General features: G+C 30.5%; 2 protein-coding genes across 4 annotated transcripts in view; one reads left to right on the top strand and one right to left on the bottom strand.

Annotated features, from left to right (window-relative positions):
• Positions 1-4,971, bottom strand: part of Pif1 (Pif1 DNA helicase) — a 52,640-nt gene extending 47,669 nt beyond the window's left edge. Inside the window, exon 1 of one of the 2 annotated variants that reach the window (XM_085813089.1) lies at positions 4,204-4,971. In XM_085813089.1, the coding sequence (XP_085669215.1) occupies positions 4,204-4,731 (528 nt within the window). In that variant the 5' untranslated portion in view covers positions 4,732-4,971. The remainder of the gene's footprint in view (positions 1-4,203) is intronic. The other variant, XM_085813088.1, reaches the window with a different exon arrangement.
• Positions 4,972-5,436: 465 nt separating this feature from the next.
• Positions 5,437-22,316, top strand: part of Nfs1 (Nfs1 cysteine desulfurase) — a 45,120-nt gene continuing 28,240 nt past the window's right edge. Inside the window, exons 1-4 of one of the 2 annotated variants that reach the window (XM_085813090.1) lie at positions 5,437-5,581; positions 5,697-5,792; positions 13,570-13,685; positions 18,861-18,977. In XM_085813090.1, the coding sequence (XP_085669216.1) occupies positions 5,699-5,792; positions 13,570-13,685; positions 18,861-18,977 (327 nt within the window). In that variant the 5' untranslated portion in view covers positions 5,437-5,581; positions 5,697-5,698. Of the gene's footprint in view, positions 5,793-13,569; positions 13,686-18,860; positions 18,978-22,316 lie in introns of both variants that reach the window. The other variant, XR_015040237.1, reaches the window with a different exon arrangement.

Below are 22,316 nucleotides of genomic sequence, written 5' to 3'. Positions count from 1 at the left end.
AAACATTACAAATACTTAGTGTCAAATATTTAAATTATTTCCATGCACGTTTACTTCAACTAAAACGTATACCAAATTCCTACAAACATAAAATTCACAAAATAACTATCATTTAATTAAAATATAATTAAATTCAAAAACACTACTTAAAATATAAATAAGCACATACATTAAATTAATAAAAATTAGCTTACAATCCTAATTACTTTAAACTAAATCACTGCTAATAACAATTTTCCCAATAATACCAAATTACTTTACTTCCACCTTACATTTAGAACAATGCATAAAAATAATATCCTCAAATAATTAAAAATACTAACTTACCTAATCTTCAGAATCTTGCTTACATGGTGGATACACTTTTATTATGGATTCAATAAAATTACTGAACGATTTTTTCTGCGAATTTTTCCTCCACACTTCTTTTGAATTATCACACAAACGCATTAAAAATCTAGAATTCACTTTAGATAGCGCCATACAATCCCAAAATTATTCAACCCTACTTCACACAACACACAATGAATACAAAATAATATACAGCCACAGATATTTTTCCAAATCCCCCCCTTTTCCGATTAAAGAACCGTAATTCGTCTATTAATATCACATGACATATCCCATGATCTTTCATTTCCCTCACACAAAATAATGCGTAATCGGAACTGAGTACTGCTCACATTATTACCAAAGTCCCAGGTAGTATCGCCTCCAAAATGTCGCCAAACTACCAGTTACCATATTCTAAAGATCAGCCGTTTTTGTTTCGGATTTTTAGCTAAATTGTGTGTTCAAAACGTAGTTTTTGCATGTGCAAAAACCGCGTTTTTGGAGACATTTTAGGCTAAAAGTTCGAATTGTAGACAAAAAATTTAGATAGTAATATGGCAGCGTGAAGTTTCTCGCCAAAAATATTTGGCGAGAAATTTGGCGACTTGAGGGCGCATATCAGAGTAGTTCCTTTTTTTTTAGTAGTTGTATTCTAAATTCCAACAGTTTTTATATATATTAATATGATATTCCTTGTCTTAAATTCATTTTTAAAAATATACTTGTAAGAAACTGCGATACAATTTCTATGGGAATACGGTATTTAGCCATAAATTCATTGAAGGGAACAATTGTTTTGAATCTCTTCTTAAAGCAATCGACAAGAAATCCATCAGAATAAAAGAAACAAAAGTTACCTTGTAAGTTTATGGATTGTTTCTAAGATAAATACTTAATTAAGATGTAAAATATGCCTGTAATAATATGTTTGTGCATAATAATTATATATATATATATATATATATATATATATATATATATTTTTTTTTTTACATTTATAAGACATCATTCTTTTTCTTTCACAAAATTCGTCAAACTGTGCACAGGTGGTTGTGCTAATACCTGAATATCAAATCACCATCACAATAAAGTTTTTATAGATTTGAAAAAAATAAGCAATAAGTTTTACTAATGGCACTCCATATAGTCATGGAGATATTTTTATAATCATAAATATATTTAATAATTAAGTAATCATATGCTAGATATATATATTTAAGGAATTTGTAAGCTTCACACACACACACACACACACACACACACACACACAAAAAAAAAAAAAAAAAAAAAAAAAAAAAAAAAAAAAAAAGACTGATATGATGAAATTTCTGTGCTTCAAATCAACCTGCCTTTCATGCTTGGTAAAACCATCACAGCAGTTGAGTCATCTATCAGCTTTTTGGATAAGATCAAGTATAGAAATTACACAGAAAGCTGAACCTCTGCAAGAAAATATCTGAAGAAAAAAAAAAAAAAAAAGAAAGAAAGAAAGAAAGAAAGAAAGGAAAAAAAAAAAAAAAAAGTTTTTTTTGATAAATTACTTAAAGAAATCAGAATGCTCAGACAGATACATAGCAGCCCTAATACTAAACAACTGTCCCAGCACAAACGTGAAATTGAGTGAAATGTACAGATTTTTCTCTCTATATTTCTCTGCACAACACACATATTTCAAATACGTAACATTAACGGTTGACCTTTTTTTAGTGAAATTAAATGTAGTAACAGAAAGTTTATTTTGATGCTAAAAACAATGAAACTTCTTATGGCAATCACCTATAAAGATAACTGGTCATTTGGAAAGCATAAATAGGTATTAATAATGAATATCAGCAACAGTTATAGGTAAAATCCTAGTATACGGTGCAGCCTTGGCACGATTTTGAAAATTATCGCCAACACCAAAAATGACCCAAACAACATCTAACTATACACTATATACATACCCAAACAACGTCTATGTATATACTATACACTATATACTAAGTATATACTATGTGTAACTATATATATTCTTTGAATGACCCGTTTACTGCTCATCGTATATGTCCCGTTTTTATTGCTCATCATAAAGTCGCCAAAAGTAGCCAAATCCCATGTGCACCGGATACTAGGATTAACCCCAGTTATATTCTCTAACATGATTACTTCTATAAAAAAATGAACATTATTTGGTAGTTATCACTAGGAGTTATGGACAAGTGGAAAGAAAATGCAGTAATTGTTTGAAAAACAATAATAACTTTCAGTTTCTTTTTGTACCACCAAAATGTCAATGCCAGATTGCCTTGGAACAATTCTGGGTTGATCTTTACAATATGGTAACTGGTAGTTTGGTGACATTTTGGAGGCGATAAAAGTTACTACCTGGGACTTTGGTAATAATGTGAGCAGTACTCAGTTCCGATTACGCATTATTTTGTGTGGGGGAAATGAGAGATCATGGGATATGTCATGTGATATTAATGGACGAATTACGGTTCTTTAATCGGAAAAGGGGGGAAATCGGGAAAAAATCTGGAAATTTTGTATTTGGCTTTATTCTGTGTTGTGTGAAACAGTCTTGGTTAATTTTTGGATCCCATGGCCGTAACTAAAGTGAATTCGAAATGGGTATTTAGTGGTATTGGAAAGGGTAGTAATAAATGTTTGTTTAAGGTTGTGCGAGATAGACATAAGGATAGAAGAAAAGTTTATCAGACACGTAATCAAGATTCTGAAGAAAATTAGGTAAGTTAGTATTTTTAATTATTTGAGGATATTATTTTTATGCATTGTTCTAAATGTAAGGTGGAAAGGAATTTGGTATTATTGGGAAAATTGTTATTAGCAATGATTTAGTTTAAAGTAATTAGGATTGTAAGCTAATTTTTATTAATTTAATATATGTGCTCATTTATATTTTAAGTAGTGTTTTTGAATTTAATTATATTTTAATGAAATGATAGTTATTTTGTGAATTTTATGTTTGTAGGAATTTGGTATACGTTTTAGTTGAAGTAAACGTGCATGGAAATAATTTAAATATCTGACACTAAGTATTTGTAATGGTTGCGGTATGAATTCGTTGGTGACGTTTATAATATAATAGATGATTTAGAGGTAAAAGTTTTTGGATATTTTATTTATTTTATATGTGGAAATGTTCATATTTGGAAAGGGTAAATACTTTTTCGCGATCAGGTAATTTCATATATGTTCTTTTTACCGGGTTTAAAGATTGAGAAAATTGTCATGTATTTTCGTGAAATTTTTCTAATTTATGAGAAAAAAGCAGTGTACATGGATATAGTGAAGAGTGTGCGCAATGCCATTTTTGTGCAATTCTGGGATGTTTTTTTAAGTAAAAATAAGTCGGCGTGTACATGGTTTATGTGTATGTGTTGCGTAAGGAGTATGGTATTGTGCACTTTTTCCCAATTTTGCAGTGAATATTTGTCACGTTTAAGCAGTTTTGTTTGATAAAATTTCTAGCATAAGTGTAATTCAACTAGTAGATTGTTGGAAGAAGTGTTCAGTAGATAAAAAGAAAAGAAACATGTCTTTACTTCATGAAGACAAAATGGCAGCGGGGAAAAAAAATAGAGGGCTGCTATAGGAGAGTTGGTCGCCAAATTTTCGCCAAGTTACCATAATGTAAAGATCAACCCAATTCTGTTCATATTATCCAAGATATAAAAAAATTAAATGGCCATTAATTAAATATGTACGAGACATAAAACTATATTATGAGCATTCATCATAACTCAATAACATAAAGTAATAACTTTTATCACTTACAGTAAAACACTTTAAAACATTAAAATTTAAGATAAATTAATTAACATTAAGATCGTTATTTAGAATACTAAAGAAGAAAAAGAGCCTTACCCTGCTAGGTGTAGTATTTTCTTCTCCATCTCTTTTTCTCTTAAGGGATGTAGGTGTCTGTGGGTATTTATTTTGCTTCCCATTGTTTAATCGATTGTGTAAAGCAGTGACATCAACAGCAGTTAATGGACTAATTTCTTCAAAACTTCGAGGTTTTGTCGATAACAATCGTTCTTTCGTTCCTATACGTTTTGTGTCTTTCAGGCTTTCAACCTTTGCTAATAATGTTTTCAAAAATGCATTCAGTTTACCAGGAGGGCAGTTTGAAATAAATATTTGAATATATGGACTTTTTAAGGTTATAGTGGCCTTCCCTTCTTTCACAAATTTAGTATGAAGAGTCATGTCTTTAATTCCATAGGCATAGTTAGTTTTTCCGCAATCTATCTTCAAAATAATATCTCTAAATTCATTTCGTCCAAGTTGCAGTACACTTTTGGCATTTGCAATGTTTCTAGTAGCACAGCCTTTGTTATCTAAATAATTAATTTTCACAGAACATAAAAGTGACAGATCTTGTTCAGACATTTTTTAACAAAACTGCGCTACCTAAAATCAAAATATTTAAAAGTCATAAAATTGCTCCTTTAGCGCGAAAGCTAACAGAGAACTTTCTTATAAGATGTTTAATTAACTAATAAACAAAATTAGTAGTTTCATTTAAATGCTCTTTTCCAGATGTTTTAATAATGCAATCCAAATATGAAGCAGTAGACGAAAATAACATTTCAAATTCCCGCTTTTTCCGCGGTCACAAATAAAGAAATTGAACGTCAAAATTTCTTTGTTGAGGGATGTCCTTTGCCAATAACTGCGATGTTTTCCGACTATAAAGTTGAATTTCATAATATTTTTGATTTTTCGTAGAGACGTAATTAGATTATGAGTTTCTGCTTCGAAATTTAATGAATATTGAATATTTTGTGGGAATTCTTTATAAAAATCATAATGATACCATTTGAATAGTGTCCGATTTCATCATTTTCGGCGCCCTGGGCAATTATTACAGGTGGTTAATTGAAATGTATAAATTAAACATATTAATAATTCTAAGAAAAATGTATTTTTATTTAATACTTACTTGAATGAACAGTTTATCTGTTGCATTAAAACTTGTCGCCTTATTAGGCGGCTTCTTGGGTCGCCTATACTTAGATGGTGCTTTGATTTAATTTCATCAATAATTTGTTACACATGATAACAAATTTTATTTTAAAAGAATATGAAACTATAAAGTAAAAAATCACTATAAGGTAAAAAATGATATGAAATCATTGAAATAGAGACTTAATGGAGAGGAAGAAATCATGAGATTTCTCCTATAATTAATGATTCGATACGATTTTTTGAGTTTTGTTTTGAATTTTAAAACTCGCCGGTAGGTGCATGTTTACAAAATCTGTGCATTAAATACATTTGAAATATAAACATTTGAGTGAGAGTGAATCAGTATATGTAGATTTTTTTAAAAAATTTCAGTTATTATTTTGTAGTTATGCACGTGTATCCCTTATTAAGAGCTGGATTTACGAGGCGATGCTGTCTGATTCATATTTTGAGAAATCTGTCTTCTTCTGGTAAAAATCAAGGTATCACGTATTATTGTATTATTTTATAATTGTACTTTTAAGATCCGTAGCTTGTATTAAACTCGCATTTTAACCTTTTGATCATAAAAGTTTGATTCGTAATATGATTGCTGATTTGTTAAACTATCCAATCCCTACTAGTTGGGCCTAACGTAACTGGTTAACGATCATTTCTTAATTCACTGTGGTAGGCATACGTTGTTTGGATTCCATGAAATCTTCCATTTCTATGTTATACAGCATCATAATTAATACTCAGTAAAGAATATTGGGTACTTTTCCGTTTCGCCGGCGCAAATCTCGCCAGCAGACTTTATTGGCAGCAACATACAGTATACACACAAAAAATTTTAAGAATTTTTTATTTTGAAGGCATAATCATTTTAATATCGTTTAAAATTGTGTAAAAAGCCAATAAATAAAAACAATAAATTTGTAAAATAACATTAGTTTAAGAATTTACTATGCTTTCATGGTTCAACATCCTGATTCGCCAGTTCGTATCACATGACCCCAAGTGATTACATCTCACATAAACTACGCTACAAAAATCTAATTTTCTCAGTAGCTATCTACATTAATTTCAAGTTAAATCTTAATTTGGAATACAAGTTTAAGTGAAAGAATTATTTCAGTTTGTACGAATAGCTTACTTTGAAATTATGTAAAATCGCAGTGCTTTATTTCACTAGTGCATTCTCATTAGAATTGATGAATTTAACCTTTGACTTTTTCTTTTCTATGTTTGTGCCTTCGAGTGAGCGGTGTGATTACATTGTAATTGACTTAATTACCGCGAATGGCCTTAGGACTTAAAATTGAACCACCTGGTAAAAATTCTATGTAATTGTATGCCAATATTGAAAGAAACAATCAATCTGATAAGAAATGGCTGCGACTTGTTTTGAAAATGAGGTGTAAAAGGTTACCAGCGAAGATATTCCATTTGGCATCTAGTTGTACCATTATCGGTGACTTTATCGCCTGCGCCGGCAAAACAGAAGAGTACCGAACATTTTCTTTATTGATATATCATTGAATTTTGGAACTACTCTGATATGTGCCCTCAAGTCGCCAAATATTTTTGGCGAGAAACTTCACGCTGCCATATTACTATCTAAATTTTTTGTCTACATTTCGAACTTTAAGCCTAAAATGTCTCCAAAAACACGGTTTTCGCACATGCAAAAACTACGTTTTGAACACACAATTTAAGCTAAAAATCCGAAACAAAAAACAAAAAACTTAGATAGCAAAAACGTAAAGTTTCTAACCAAAAATATTTGACAAGACCATATTTGACATGTACACAGCGACATGTTTTAACTTAAAAAAACATCTACGAATGGCACACTGTAGGCAACGAACGAATCTACGAACTACGCACACCTCGCTTTAATAAATTAACATAACAATAATAAATTTCAAAGAATACCTTGTACACAGCGTTCTGATTCAACTTTAAAAAAAATCTACGAATTGCACAATCTACACTAAAAACAAATCAAGAAAATAAACTAAAATAAATTTCAGACAATTCAAAAAACAACAATAAAAACGGAAATTCATACAAAAAACAATGCAACTTTAAAAAACATCTACGAATTGCACAATCTACACTAAAAACAAATCAAGAAAATAAACTAAAATAAATTTCAGACAATTCAAAAAACAACAATAAAAACGGAAATTCATACAAAAAACAATGAATATAACATTCTACAAAATAAAAACAATAAAATAAAATGCACTTACCATAATGAAAGCTTCTTTTAAAAGCAGAAATATCTTTCCCCCCATCTTCTCAGGTACAGAGCATACAAAGTCCAAAATACATTCGTTAATAAAATTTCGCCAGTCACACAGCGTCTGTCAAGAAAACTTCCATGATTTTGCTATATCACATGCCTTCCTACGATTCAAAATTTCGAAAGTAACAATAAAAACTTCCTCCAACGTTAACTTGCTACACGAAAGCCAAGATCCAAACCTTAAACTCCGCTGACACCCACATACTTTATTAGCAACAATTTTACTGCAAACCCACACAAGTCTATCAGAAACACCATTTTTCGTCCGAGTTCCCTTATCAGCTCCGCATTTCGGACACATCAAACTCCGTTTTAAAAGTCCCGACTCCCACAGAAATTCCAAAAATACACTACGATCCCCATAAATACATCTGTGAACAAAAGACTCGTTAACAACTCCAACATCGTACCTTTTCATACTAAATTTACTCTGCACACAATCTAAAATACGCGGCTGAAACCTTCCCACCACGTCTTTCATCGCAACATAGGCCATTTCAAAAACACACGCGACACGAACCAACTAGCAATTATTAAACTATTTCACTAAAAGATTTTTCAACGCCGACATGATTGCCATACAACACGCAATCACGCCAAAAACCAGCGCAAAACACATATTGCCACATTTGGTGAAATTAGGGCGTTTATCAGAGTTGTACCTGAATTTTTTTTTACATCAAATAAATATTAATATTATTTGAATTTTCACACCCTCCACCAAAATGTCTCGAACTCGCAATTTTAGAGTGGAACATTTGTATGGGTATATTTATGTCTGATTCAAAGATGCATCCACTACACCTGTTTTCTTTCTTTCTTTTTTACATTCATTAAAGAAAAAAGTGACTACTCTTATATAAGCCCTTGCTTGGCGAGAAAATCCACGGTGCCATATTACCATCTAAATTTTTTGTCTACATTTCGAACTTTAAGCCTAAAATGTCTCCAAGCGGTTTTTGCACAGGCAAAAATCACGTTTTGAACACACAATTTAAGCTAAAAATCCGAAACAGAAACAAAAAATTTAGATAGCAGAAACATAAAAAGTATTAACCAAAAATATTTGACAAGAATCCATGTATACAGCGATATATTTTAACAAAAAAAAAAAAACATCTACAAATTGCACTTTCTAGGCAGCAAAGGAATTTACGAACTACGCACACATCGCTTTAATGAATTAACATAACAACAATAAATTTCAAAGAATACCATGTACACAGCATTCTGTTTAAACTTAAAAAAAATATCCATGAATTGCACAAACTAGGCATTGCGCACAAATCAACAAAATAAACTAAAATAACAAAAGTAAATTTCAAATAATTAAAAAACAACAATAAAAACAGAAATTCATAGTAAAATAACAATGAACATAACATTCTACAAAATAAAAACAATAAAATAAAATGTACTTACCATAATACATTCGTGAATAAAATTTCGCCAGTCACACAACGTCTGTCAACAATTTTGCTATATCACATGTCTTTCTGCGATTCAAAATTTCAAAAGTAACATTAAAAACTTACTACACGAAAACCACGATCCATATCTTTTAACCCCACTGACAGCCACATACTTTACCAGCAACCGTTTGACTGTAAACCCACACAAGTCTTATCATATCAGAGTTATCATACCAGCTCCCACATGATTTTTCATATCAGCTCTGCATTTCAGACAGTCCTGACTCCCGCAGAAATTCCAAAAATAAAATTGATCCGCATAAACGCACCCGTGAACAAAAGACTTGTTAACAACTCCAACATCGTACCTTTTAATACTAAATTTACTTTCCACACAATCTAAACTACATGACTGAAATCTTGCCACCATGTCTCTCTTTGCAACATAGGCCATTTCAAAACATGCATGACATGAACCAATGAGCAATTAAACGACTGCAGCAAAAGAATTAAGTTTCAATGTCGAAAGGGTTGCCATACAAACAACATCGTCCCCAAAACCATCGCATAGCATAGAGTCGCGCCAAAAACCAGCGCAGAACACATATCACCACATTTGGTGATCTTAGGGCGTATATAAAAGAAGAGAGAAAAAAAAAAAAAAAAATGCTTATCTTTTCTGAGGAATTCTCATCAAGTTTGCACTTGTTTCTGTGTTCACAGCAATCTGTTATCAAAAGAAAAAAAATATATCAGAGAGTTGCATAAATTCAGCATTACACACACCCTTCATATTACATTATGGTTATAACTGAGATCATCCAAGACCAGTTTGGACTTCAACTTGCACTCTAATGCAATGAAAATAATAGAAGAAAAACTTCACAATTCCATTAGGATTTGCTGACAAAAACTAATGTACTCAATGCAAAATGAAATGTGAATCAAAAAATGACCATTAAATTTCTAAAGTGCAAATCCACATGCATTCAGACACTTGTCTCTTAAGCATATACCTGGGTTACCACATAACTGCTTTTAGCCAACATCGGGGATTGTGTCATAAATACTTTGTGGTGACATGGTGTGTTGTCTGATCAGTACTTTTTCACAGCTTTTGGTGCGGTTGCAGTTAGTCATACCCAAATATTATTTCTCTGTTTGAAAAACTATTACATGAGAAATATATTGAAATAATAATAAAACTTTTTCTTAATGGAGTTATGTATAATAAACCAGAAATTGTCCTTAGTTTGATGTTAATTTCAAAATTTAAGTTTAGGTGCAGTTTAATAAATACAATAAAATCCCACTTAATGCAGAGGGTTATGTTCCATTAAAGTAGAGCATTATAGGAAATAGCATTAAACGAGATCATCTCATCATGTAAAATAATGGGGTTATTAGGAAACGGGTATAAAATAAAAAAGTATTTTATTATTTAAGTTTATTAACTGATTTGTATAACAATACAAAATAAAAAAATGATTTCATACAAATATTGAAACATAATGAATGAGTGTATAGAAATAAATAAAATTTGAAGTCATCTTTTATATATTAGATCTTTCAGATTTATCTGCATTTTCAATTTTCTTTTTAAATCAAGAAGGTATTTAATGTCATTTGTATTTTTCTTTTGCGATCCACAAGAAACTGTCGATAAGGAAACAAGGCATCCATGACACCCTGTCTTGCCTTTGAACTCCTATCAAAATCTGCGTCATTTTCAATAAATAAAGTTCGTCATTATTTCTGTTACAGAAGTTAAACTGGTTTTTAGAAATGTCGTTCAAAGTTGTTTTTTCTCTTCTTTAGAGTTGCTATTTTTAATATTTTGGTTTTCTTGATCTGTTAATTCCTTGAGCTCATCATTAGAAAGACTTTCTGCTGTTTCTTGCAAAATTTCTTTGAGATCATCCACATTTATTTCGTCTAAAACTGTTTCTTTCCCTAATTCCGCTATTTTGTTCATATTAACAACAGAATCTTTAGTGTCATATCCTTGTTACCATTTTCCCATTACCTCAATTCAAGAAAGATTTATGTTTTCTTTAGCATCCATGATATTATAAACTAAACTCAGTGGTGCAACAGCCCTATTGGACCATGGCCTGCAGTGTCCCGAAATCTGCTTTCTGGGGTGTGGTCATGTGGTCAGCTTGTCGCAGGAGCTGTGGTGTTTAGTCCCCAAGCGAACTTGGTACTAATTTTATTGACCCCTTCAATGGATGAAAGGCTGAGTCAACCTTGCCCAGCCTGGGGTGCAGCTGCGCAATTGGCTAGCCACTAGGCGGTTACCCATGAAATTATAGTTCCTCCAAAAATCTCTTATTAATTGTTTTTCATCTCCATCTGTTTTTTAAAACATTTGTCTAAATGTTCGCTGCAGGTAATAAGCTTTAAAATTTGATTTAAAACTTTGATCTATCGATTTGATTAATGCAGTTGTGTTAGGCGGCAAGAAAACTGCTGCGACAGAAATGCATGTTATTACATCAGATAAATTCATTGGGTGACTTGGAGCATTATCCTTTAAAAGTAGCACTTTGGGTTCAAGTTTTTTTTATTTCGCAATAGCGTTTAAAAGATGAACAAAAATAAAAATGTTCAGTGAACAAATTCTGGAAATTTTTCATAGTTATCTATGATTTTTTTACTAGACTTCCATATTACATGTAAAGCTGATTTTGATATTCCTGTCATTGCTCTTGCATTTATGGAACAATAAACAAGAAATGGCTTTAAATTAAAGCTCCATTGGCATTATGACCCTGGAGAAATTTTTTGCAATCTTTCGCAGCTTTCAATCTTGGTCCATATTTTTCTTCACGGAATAGAAATGTATGTTTTGGCAATCTTTTTCAAAATAGGCCTGTTTTATCGACATTAAAAACTAATTCTGGAGGATAATTTCCTCATTCAATTATTGTTCTTAATGTCAAATTCAGGCACCGCTTTTATATCTGCACTTGCTGCTTCTATTGTAATCTGTATGGTATGAAGTTATTTGGATGTTTAAATTTAAAAAACCATCCTTGACTTGCAACGAAATTTTCTGTTGTGTCATCTGTTTCAATCTGAATGTGATTAAAAATTCTTCTTATTTTTCCATTATAATAGCTTGGTTTAATGGCATATTGCATTCAGTTTCATTGTCAATGTTTGTAGAGTCATTTTTCCATCTCCTCTATCGTATTATTTCTAGAATGGGTTCTTCTTTAGTTGCAGACGTTTTTGTAGTTTTAGTTGCTGATGACACTCTGGTACTGTTCTGTTATCGAGACCAGATTCTGAAATGTATGAATGTATGCCCATGTGTATGTATGTATATGCATATATGTACTCACACATACATTCATACTTACAGATATGTATATATATATATGCATGCATGAACGCATACTTCCATATAAACATGCATACATACATACATTTCTGAATCCAGCCCTGAGAACAGAACAGTACCAACACTATTTTTTATTTATTCTTGAGAATTGCCTTTATTCTTGAAGTTGACAATTTCAATGAAACGCCAGTTTGACACTGATGTTCCCCATCACCTAATTTTCATTTTAGTTTCTAGCAAAATGCTTTTTTTTTTTTTTTTTTTTTGCCACTTAATTTTTGTGTTTCTTACTACCACTCATATTAAAAACTAAAAATAATAATATTTATCACTATATGATTCATTACATTACATAAATTTATTCTTGCAATAACAGCAACAAATGTTTGAAATAATAGAAATACGTTTGTGTAACACTACAGAGAAGAAGTAATGCAGATAAATTACTTTCAATTTCAGGGAAGCTCACTGCTGCATACATTAAGCGATGTCTTACACACTTGAATGAAATTTATGTCTTACATAGTTTGACATAAATTTCATTCAAAAGATCCATTTAAATATTTTCTAACACTCAAATGATTGAATGTATAAGGAATGAAATCCATGGAATAAAATCAATATCAGATTGCCTTATGAGTTATATTGAGCTGTATGGAATCAAAAGCAAACTAAATGTAAATATTGCATGTTTGAAATGTTGTGTGTTATGTTTACATAATTTTACATTATCTTGAGGAATGAGGAGGGGGAATGAAAAAACTAATATAAGTGTAAAGTATGAACATTTATATAAGAAGATGGTTAAACACATTTTTTTGAACACAATATATTAATCCTTTTGTTGGCTATGTGTATATCAGTAATAAAATTTTTAAACCTAAAATTGCAAATTCCTGCGAGTGCCATTGGTTTATTTTCAAGTTCTGTAATTTAAAGATTATTAAGTTGTATGAACCAAAGTGAATATTGAGTTTAGAGCGTAAACTTTTAATTATGTGTATGTTGAATTTTCAGTCTAATATATAAATGTAAAGTAATGAATAATTATTTCATACATGTATGTGTTTTTCAGACGTAGCATTGTATTTCCTGAATTTAATTTATTGTAACTGCAGTATTTGTTCAGTTGCTTAGCATTATTAGAATTTTATTATATTTAGTTGTTTGCATATTATTATAATCTGTTTTGTTTATGATATCAGTGCAGTCTGAACCAGCTGAATACCGTCGGGAATACATAAAGATAAAACCACCACAAGCACCTCATCCAGTGAAACTAAAGCCTCTATATTTAGATGTCCAAGCCACAACTCCTATTGTATGTATTCCTTAAAGTGTTTCCAGTTAGCAGCTTATGGTTATGTTTTATATGATATTTGAAATGAAAGAATGTTAAGTGTCATTTTATTAACATTTAAAAATTTTCAAATCTTTTTCATTACTTGCTTTTTAAAAAAAAAGTAAATTATGAAACCATATAAAAATGATTTGAGCACACCCTAAAACAACCACCCATGTTCCATTTTAATACAATTTTCTGTGGAGATGGTCATCTTAGAGAAAATGATCCATCTTAGTTGTGGTGAATTTATGATCAAAATTGTTGATTTATTTTATTGTATTCAAAACTTTGATGGTTCAGGGAAAGAGTACTCCTTGTTAAAACCATCAACAATCGTCAAAATTAGAAAGCTAGTCACTAAAATTGACAAAATGTAATGCAAGTAAAAACAATAATGTGTCATTTAATATAATATATATAACATGTAATGTATGTGACATCGAATTTGTGCATTTTTCTGATTTTTAAGCAAAAACAAATTGCTGTTTACATGGGAAGAATAATAGTAATGTATTGTATAATAAATTATGTGAGTACCCTAGCATTATCCATCCAACCCTCCCGTAAAATGGGCAATTGTTTGTGACGAATTTTTCACCAGCCTAACATGTGAAAATCAGTAGCCATTTTAAAATATGACAGCACATTGAAAATCACAGTAGACAAAAATGAATTAATGGAATTAACACAAGAAATATCCACAATCAATCATAAAACACTAAAAATTGCTAAAAACAAACATCCATACAACATATGAACACTCAAAATTACATGAATGAGTAACATGTTATCTAAATTAAAAACACGATAAACGTCCATTAAATACTTAACTTTCTTTTTTCCTGCCCTTCTGTCCATGTGCACAGCAATCTGTTTTAACTTTAAAAAAAAAATAAGAGAATTGCAGAATGCTCTTTTTTCTGGAGCTGGTGCTGCTCACCGTGTACACGTCAACCTGTTTTAATTTGAAAAAACATCAGAGAATTGCAGGGATTAACTCAATGGAGTGTGCATTCCTATACTGTCTACTTCTAGGCAAAAAGGTGGTTTTGTGATAAAATATATTTTCTTTTCATAACTGACAATTTTACTGTGGCATTACGATTCGATACAAGAAAAAGAAACCCCACATGCTAATCACAACAGTAGGAACAGTTTCTGTTGGGATACTTAAGTTTCTGGACAAAATATGAAACATAAGCATTTCTAATTTATTTCATTTTTCTAATGAAGAGCTCTTAAACAACTTTCTGCTTTTGGGGATGTGAATTGTTTTATTAAGTGGTTCTAAATTTAGCAATTTCAAGATTATTATTATTTATTTAAAAATTATTTCTGGAGATCTGGGAATTTTTGACAAATTTTTTTAAAACATTTGAACATTGAAAATCATTAAAATAATGATAACATATTGAAATTATATTTAAGGAATAGCATTAAAATGAAATATTTTAATTTTTTGTTACAATAATTACTTTTCATTGTGGCGATTTACTATGCAATATTTTGAATGTGAAACATAAACAAGGTATTAAAGCACAATTTATGAAATAATTCTTAGCAAAAGCAAAATAGCTATGTAATTAATTAAAAATGTCTTCTTTTAATTTTTTCATGGTTAGAGATTTTCACATGCAGTTGTCTCAAAAAAGACATCATTTTTCTGTATAAAATGATTTTGCACATTTTTCCTCTTCCCTCCCTCAAAATATTTCTGGCATTTCACTATTACAGGATTGATAGAGGTAATTTTTCTTTCGGATTATAGGCATTGGCACTTGGAAAGTTTAGAAGGATTTGAAGGCAAGATTTATATACCTAAGATTCTAAAACATTCCAGAAAAGTATGGCAAAATAAAAAATGTCTTCATGGTATTAACACATAATGGGTGTATTTTACAGAAAGTTTGTGGTGATTTTTTTTTAGAGTTTTTAGAAGAACAATGGAAACATAATATTTGAATGTTTTACTTCTGATACTAGAAGTCTTTAACATGTTTTTCTTTCTTCTATTTTCTCTACCTTTCACTTGACAAATGCATGAAAAATGTCAAAAATGCTTGTAATCTTATCACATGGTTGGACATCTATGGAAAAGAATTTTTCTATTTATAAAGAAATTGAAAACTGACAATTTAAAAGATTCATCTTATATATCTCAACTCATCATACGCAGGGCTGGCACGAGGCATTTTCCCACCTGATGCAATATCTGTGAATACTAAGCTCTGCTACCTAGTGCCTTCCTATATTTTGCTCCCAGTACCTGTCCTAAATTCTAAAGGTTTTGCTATTTCTAGATTTTTTGCTCAGTGGGACACTAAATTCTAAAAATTCGGCCACATTGGCTCCACAACTGGGCCTTGCCATGTATCATTTCATATTTATTCTGAATGCTTATATTACTAAAGAAATAAAATTAGCAGCTTTTTCTGTGCATTTAGTTTTTAGAATAACAGACATCTTTAATTAAGTCCAAAAATTCTAAAATGAAGAGGAAATATATTGAAGAAAGGAACTGAATACATAAAAAGAAAGAAAATTATTCTTCAAAGATATGTACAGTCATTATTATATAGATTAATCAGTTATTTATAATTTCAGTCATTACTGTAACTCTCCTTTTCTTTTTCCTCACCAGAATGCAAAATCAGTTAGATAGTTCCTAAACTGAGGTTTTTGGTTTGTAAAACAGTGTGTGTTTTTGTCTTTGGCACTGCACTCTGCATTAGTTCCTGCCAGCTCTAATAATTTGCAATTATTCATCTTTGTGCTATCATTGCATTTGAATTTGTTATGACGATAGAGTTAATGAGCTAGCTTAGCTTAAAATTAAATTGACTGCTAGTCCACATTTTAGTCTGAATTTGACTGTTTCTGTTTTACTGCATCACCACAAACAGTTTATTTTGTTATCATAGGAATGTGCCTTTATGTTATATTTAAATAAAAGGTTTATTTAAGCCTTTATCTGACTTTATAGTTACTTTCAGACATAGCAATAATTTGCTTCGTGTCTGTCAGGGGTTTTGGACTATTTAACTTTCACCAGATCATGCAAAACCTCATAGGTACATTGTCGAGAGATTGACAGTTATGAGATAAAGCATGCAAAAACTAATGTGAACATTGTTATCAATTTCTAATTGTTAGGAAATATGCTTAAGGAGAAGGAAATTGATATAAATTAGCTAAAATGTCTGAGAAAGCTTCTAATTAAAAAGACGCATAAATATTTTATTGTGTGTTGATACAAAACACAAATGTTTTGTGCATTTTAATGCGTAATTATCCTAATATTGTTTAAGAATCAATGCCATATTTTACTTATGTTTTAAACTGTGAAATGTTATTAGATTGTGATTTTAATAGTGCTTTTTTAACAAACATTTTAAAAAAATAAATAAAATTTTATAATGGCCATTTAAATTTATAATAACTAAGAGTATCTAACTACCTAATTTAATTATTGGTAACCAACTGCTGAAATTACCTCTGCATATTAAAGTGATATATTACCTTTCATTAATATTCATTATAAGATACAGCACAAAAGTGAAAATATCTAAAACTTATTCTTTCCCTAATAAAAATACTTATTCTTTTCATAATACAAAACAACTTGTCACCTATGGTGCTTTAGTGGCTTTTTGGTACCTTAAAGTATATTAACTGGATTAGAACCTCAGGAGCTCTACACGAAGCTACGGCACTATCTGCTTCCGACAGACAGAGCACAACTAACTTTCAAGCCTTGCAAACCATACAGACATCAGGCTTTCAGGTTTGGTCTGATCTCTCTAGGAAAGCAGCAGCGGTGGGTACAGCCAATCTTCTGTTACGAATCATACTGATTATGATTTTACTTCTCATTTTAACCTCTGCCATTTGACATAAAATCTACCTACTATTTGCTAAACCTCTAGGCTGAGGACATTTGTGACAAAATGAGACAAAAGAAAAAGTCAGTATGAAGCTAACTGTTAGTAAAACATAAATAAAATGTCACTAATCCTCTTTCAAATATGTCCCACTAAAGCACAAAAAAGTGTAAAATATTCAATGCTACTTGATAAATGTTGGTTTAAAGTTGAATTTATTCTCAATTTTGTTTAATAATAATGCATCCTACCTACTATTTTATTCTTAGGATGGTATTACAAAAGTGAAGTTCAGGCATAGGTAATATCTTTAACTGAATTTATTCAGCTTCCATTTGCCAATAGGTCCTTAGTATTTTTTTGTTTGTTTGTTTGTTAAAGGTCTTTAAAAGTACTTAATTTCTGTGTGCAGAAATGTGTACGAACCCTGATATATAGTTTAATGGAAATAACAGATTAAATAATTCTATTTACAGAATTCCCATTAATTTTACATCATGAACAATAAAAGCGTGGCATGCCTAAATAATAAAATATGTTAATTTAATTACATTGTCAAATGTATAAGATACTACCTTTTTTAATTTATCAAGAGGCCTCACACTTTAATTGATCATGATATAAAACTGTAGATGAAGTCTGTAAATAAAATTTTTTAATCTATTTTCCCATTTAATTTCATGATAAAATATTTTTCTCTTTTTAGTACATTAATTACCATATCCATTTTAAGTAAAAGCTTGTATATTTTACAAAAACCTTTTTTTAATTGCATTTTTTATTATTGATCTTGATCACATCTTTAGTTTTTGTATATGGCTAGCATTATGGCTTTGTCTGTTGAGTCATTAAATTTTATATTTGATTTAGTAATATCTAAACATTAAAAGTGAAGTTTCATCACAATATGAGATGTATTTACACATTATTACACCATAATTAATGTAAATCACTTTTGTAGCAAACATAAATTGATAATATATTGCTTTAAACTGAGAGCACAAAAACTTTTTTCAGAAAATGAACTTTGATTAATATAATTTTAATTTCATAATTATTTTATTATCTCTTTTGTATTGTTTTTATAAATAGTTGTCTTTACATGTGAATCATTTTTTAATACTTTGATCATTGTTATCATACATCATCTGTTTTCAAATGTGTATAGCAAAGTTGTTAAAAATAACAACTCATCAGTCCTCATTATCAGTATTCAAAATTAATGGATTCTTGATTTTTTCTAAATTTTCATTTTATGTGTTTAATATAGGATCCAAGAGTTTTGGATGCAATGCTACCATATTTTGTTGAAAGTTATGGAAATCCTCATTCTAGGACTCATTCTTATGGATGGGAAAGTGAAGCAGCTGTTGAGAAAGCACGAAAAGTTAGTGGTCTTATATGATTGAAATTAATGTATTGATTGCAGCAAAAATTACAGAATAAAAGTTTTATAGGGGTTCATAATAATTAAAAAAAAAATTCTTTTCAATTTCTGCTTGCATAAATTTTAAAAATGTTAAAATAAATGTACGTTTCGGAGTATTTTCCATTCAGAAGATTTTATTTCTTTGGGTAATAATAATATTCTTCATTATATTATTGCTCTCAATTTAACTCATCAGCACATGCGCTGGGATAAAATCTACCCCATGTGTAGTCTTTTCTTAGAAAATAAGGGAAAGTCATATGTGACCTTTATAGGACTTCTTGTACCTTTTAAGGTCAAGATTAAGAAGGGGGTTGTCCAGAGGAATTTTTCTTGTGCCCTTGGGATTTTGTGTTTTTGCAGGAGGAATGTGAAATGAGATTGTAGCTACCCCGAGCATGTGCTAACTTTTCACTTCTAGAGAGACATTCATTGAGATGAGTGCGTACGAGCGAGAACAGCAACGACTGCAGGATCTTCTTGCTAATGTTGAAACTGATAGCGAAATTGAAGATCCCAATTCTGTGTGCGATAATATTTCTGAAAGTGTGTACTAAACTGAATCTGTACACACTATCATAAATCATGTATTCTAAATCATGCAGTCTCATGATTCACATGATTTAGGGAGCACTCTTTGACATCAGATGATTTTTAAGAGGAAAAGACAGAACGAAGTAAAGTAAAAAATTACCCTTGAAAGACGTTTGGACATGTCCACACAATATAGTGAAACATTTACTTGGTGTCAAAAAAAGCTTTAGAAATTTGAAGTCCCAGTTGAGTGTTTATTGCAAATTTTTGATGATGAAATAATGAAAGATTTGGTGAAATCACCAAATATTTACATTTCATCAATAACAAGCAAATTCTCCAGAGAACATGATGCACAAAAGACAAACATAGCTGAATTGATGGCATTGTTTGGCCTATTTTACTATGTTGGAGTGCTGAGAGTAGTAGCACATCTAAATGCAAAAGATTTGTGATCACCTGACGGAAGTAGAATAATTATTTTTCAAATAACAATGTCTAGCAAACCGATTTCACTTCCTGTTGAGGTGTATTAGGTTTGATGACATAAATCCATGAGAACAGCGAAAGGTGATGGATAGACTTGCACCTATTAGAAATTTTCTTGAAAAATTTATCATAAACATACAAAAAATGTACTCTTTATCTAAATATTGAACTATAGACGAAAAATTAAAGCCCTTTAAAGAATATTATTATTACCCAAAGAAATAAAATCTTCTGAATGGAAAATACTCCGAAACGTACATTTATTTTAACATTTTTAAAATTTATGCAAGCAGAAATTGAAAAGAATTTTTTTCGAGGAAGGTGTCAATTCAGACAATATATAAAATGTTATGCCTGCAAGGTATGGAATAAAAATTTTTGCTTGGTGTGATTCTTGTACATTTTACAAATACAACTTAAAAATTTATGCAGGTCAGCAGCCTGTCGGACCATATAGATAATCAAATGCGGCATTGAATGTTGTACAAAGACTTATTGCACTCATAAGTGGTACAGAAAGAAATATAACTATGGACAATTAGTACATGAGCATTCCTTTGGCCAATGAATTATTGAAAAGCACAAATTGACATGTGTTGGCCAAAGGAACAAAAGATGAGCGTGAAAATTCCACAAGAATTTCTGCCATAAAAATAGGCCTCTGTATTCTTCACTTTTTGGGTTTAGAGCTAAAGAATTAACTCTTACATCATATGTTCCACAAAAAAAAAAGAGTAAATCGGTTCTTGTTCTATCATCCATGAATATAATCAAATCGATCCGTTGTCAAAAAAAAACAGCTCAAGCCCGAAAGGATAACTTTTAACAACTGTTTAGTCTAGGATACTTTAACAACTAAAGGTGGTGCTGATACTGTTGATGAGTTATGTGGAACTTAGGCTGTTTCAGGAAAATGCCACCATTGGCCTCTAACAGTATTTTTCGGACTATTGAACATTGCAAGTATAAATGCTTTTATTATTCATCGATCAAATAACGACCAAGCAAATATGAACCAAAGAGCTTTTCTCAAAGATTTAGCATTAGAGCTTGTGAAAGAACATCTCCTAAAAAGGGCTGCAATTCCATCTCTTTCGAAAGAACTCAAAACTAGTGTTAAAAGGTTGGCAGGAATAGAAGATGCAGCAGACCTTCAATTTCAGAAATTCCAAATAAAGACTTTAGGATGCTGTGATATATGCCTCAGAAAAGAGGATCGCAAAACCTCTGTATCTTGTGCAAACTGCAGCAAATTGGTTTGTAAAATACATGTTCTTACACTATGTGAATTTTTTTCAAAACGAGATATTTTTAATAATTAATCTCAGGTAAGAAGAAGAAGGGGAAAAAAACCTATGTATTGTTTATTTTTTTAGTATTCGTATTTTAAATCTATTCTTTGATATGAATAATTGTACGACATTATATTGAGTTTTAAGGATAACAGCTGGTAAGAATGTGGCCTTTTTATATTCCTCCCTTCATATTCCTATTTCTATTCTATCAAACCACTTTTATACTAAACACTTAAGCCAATATGAGTATCATTATATCATCAAATAAGACATTTCTTTAGGATCATTACTGAAACTCTTGTTTTACTAGTGAACCCTGGAACATTAATACTGCATAGCCTGATTTGACATGTTATGTTTTTACCAATTTTGTGCAGATGAACTTAATCTTATGTAAAAGGGACTACATGAAATTTTACTTTCATCTTGTGCTGCTTTTACAAACCACAGTGGGATTGTAGCTTTTCATGAATTGTACACATGAATCTACCCGCATACCATTTGTACTTCATTCTGAATGCAGTGTTCCTTGATGATGATAATATTAATAAAATTAGGTAACTCATATCTTTCTTGTTTGGGGGACAGGAAACTAACTCCTTGACTACTCTTATAAAGCTGCAGCACAGTGTGCCAACTACTTTTAAACTGCTATTCACCAACCCTGAACTGTCTTGTTTGTGTTGACTTTTATACCAAGGAGTAATAATATTTGAAAGAATTTAGGTACTGTGTACTTTTTTATTAACCCTGATGGTTGGCTGAGATCTTGTTAAACTTCAACTGATCATTCTGAATATTTGAGAAACAGATAATGAACAGCTTCAAGTCACAAATATAGCATTTAAAAATAAAAATAAAAATAAAATAAAATAAAATTTATAAAAAAAAAATAAAAAAAACATGAATGAATATGAGCTGAAAACATAAGCTAATCAATCTGGCTTTAGAAGTAAAAGTAGTTAGCTTATATCCTTGT

Source organism: Stegodyphus dumicola, chromosome 3 (assembly GCF_044657685.1).
Source record: "Stegodyphus dumicola isolate Sdum_Otavi_A_Nest chromosome 3, ASM4465768v1".
Classification (NCBI taxonomy): domain Eukaryota; kingdom Metazoa; phylum Arthropoda; class Arachnida; order Araneae; family Eresidae; genus Stegodyphus; species Stegodyphus dumicola.
This window is presented reverse-complemented; position numbering and strand designations above follow the sequence as displayed.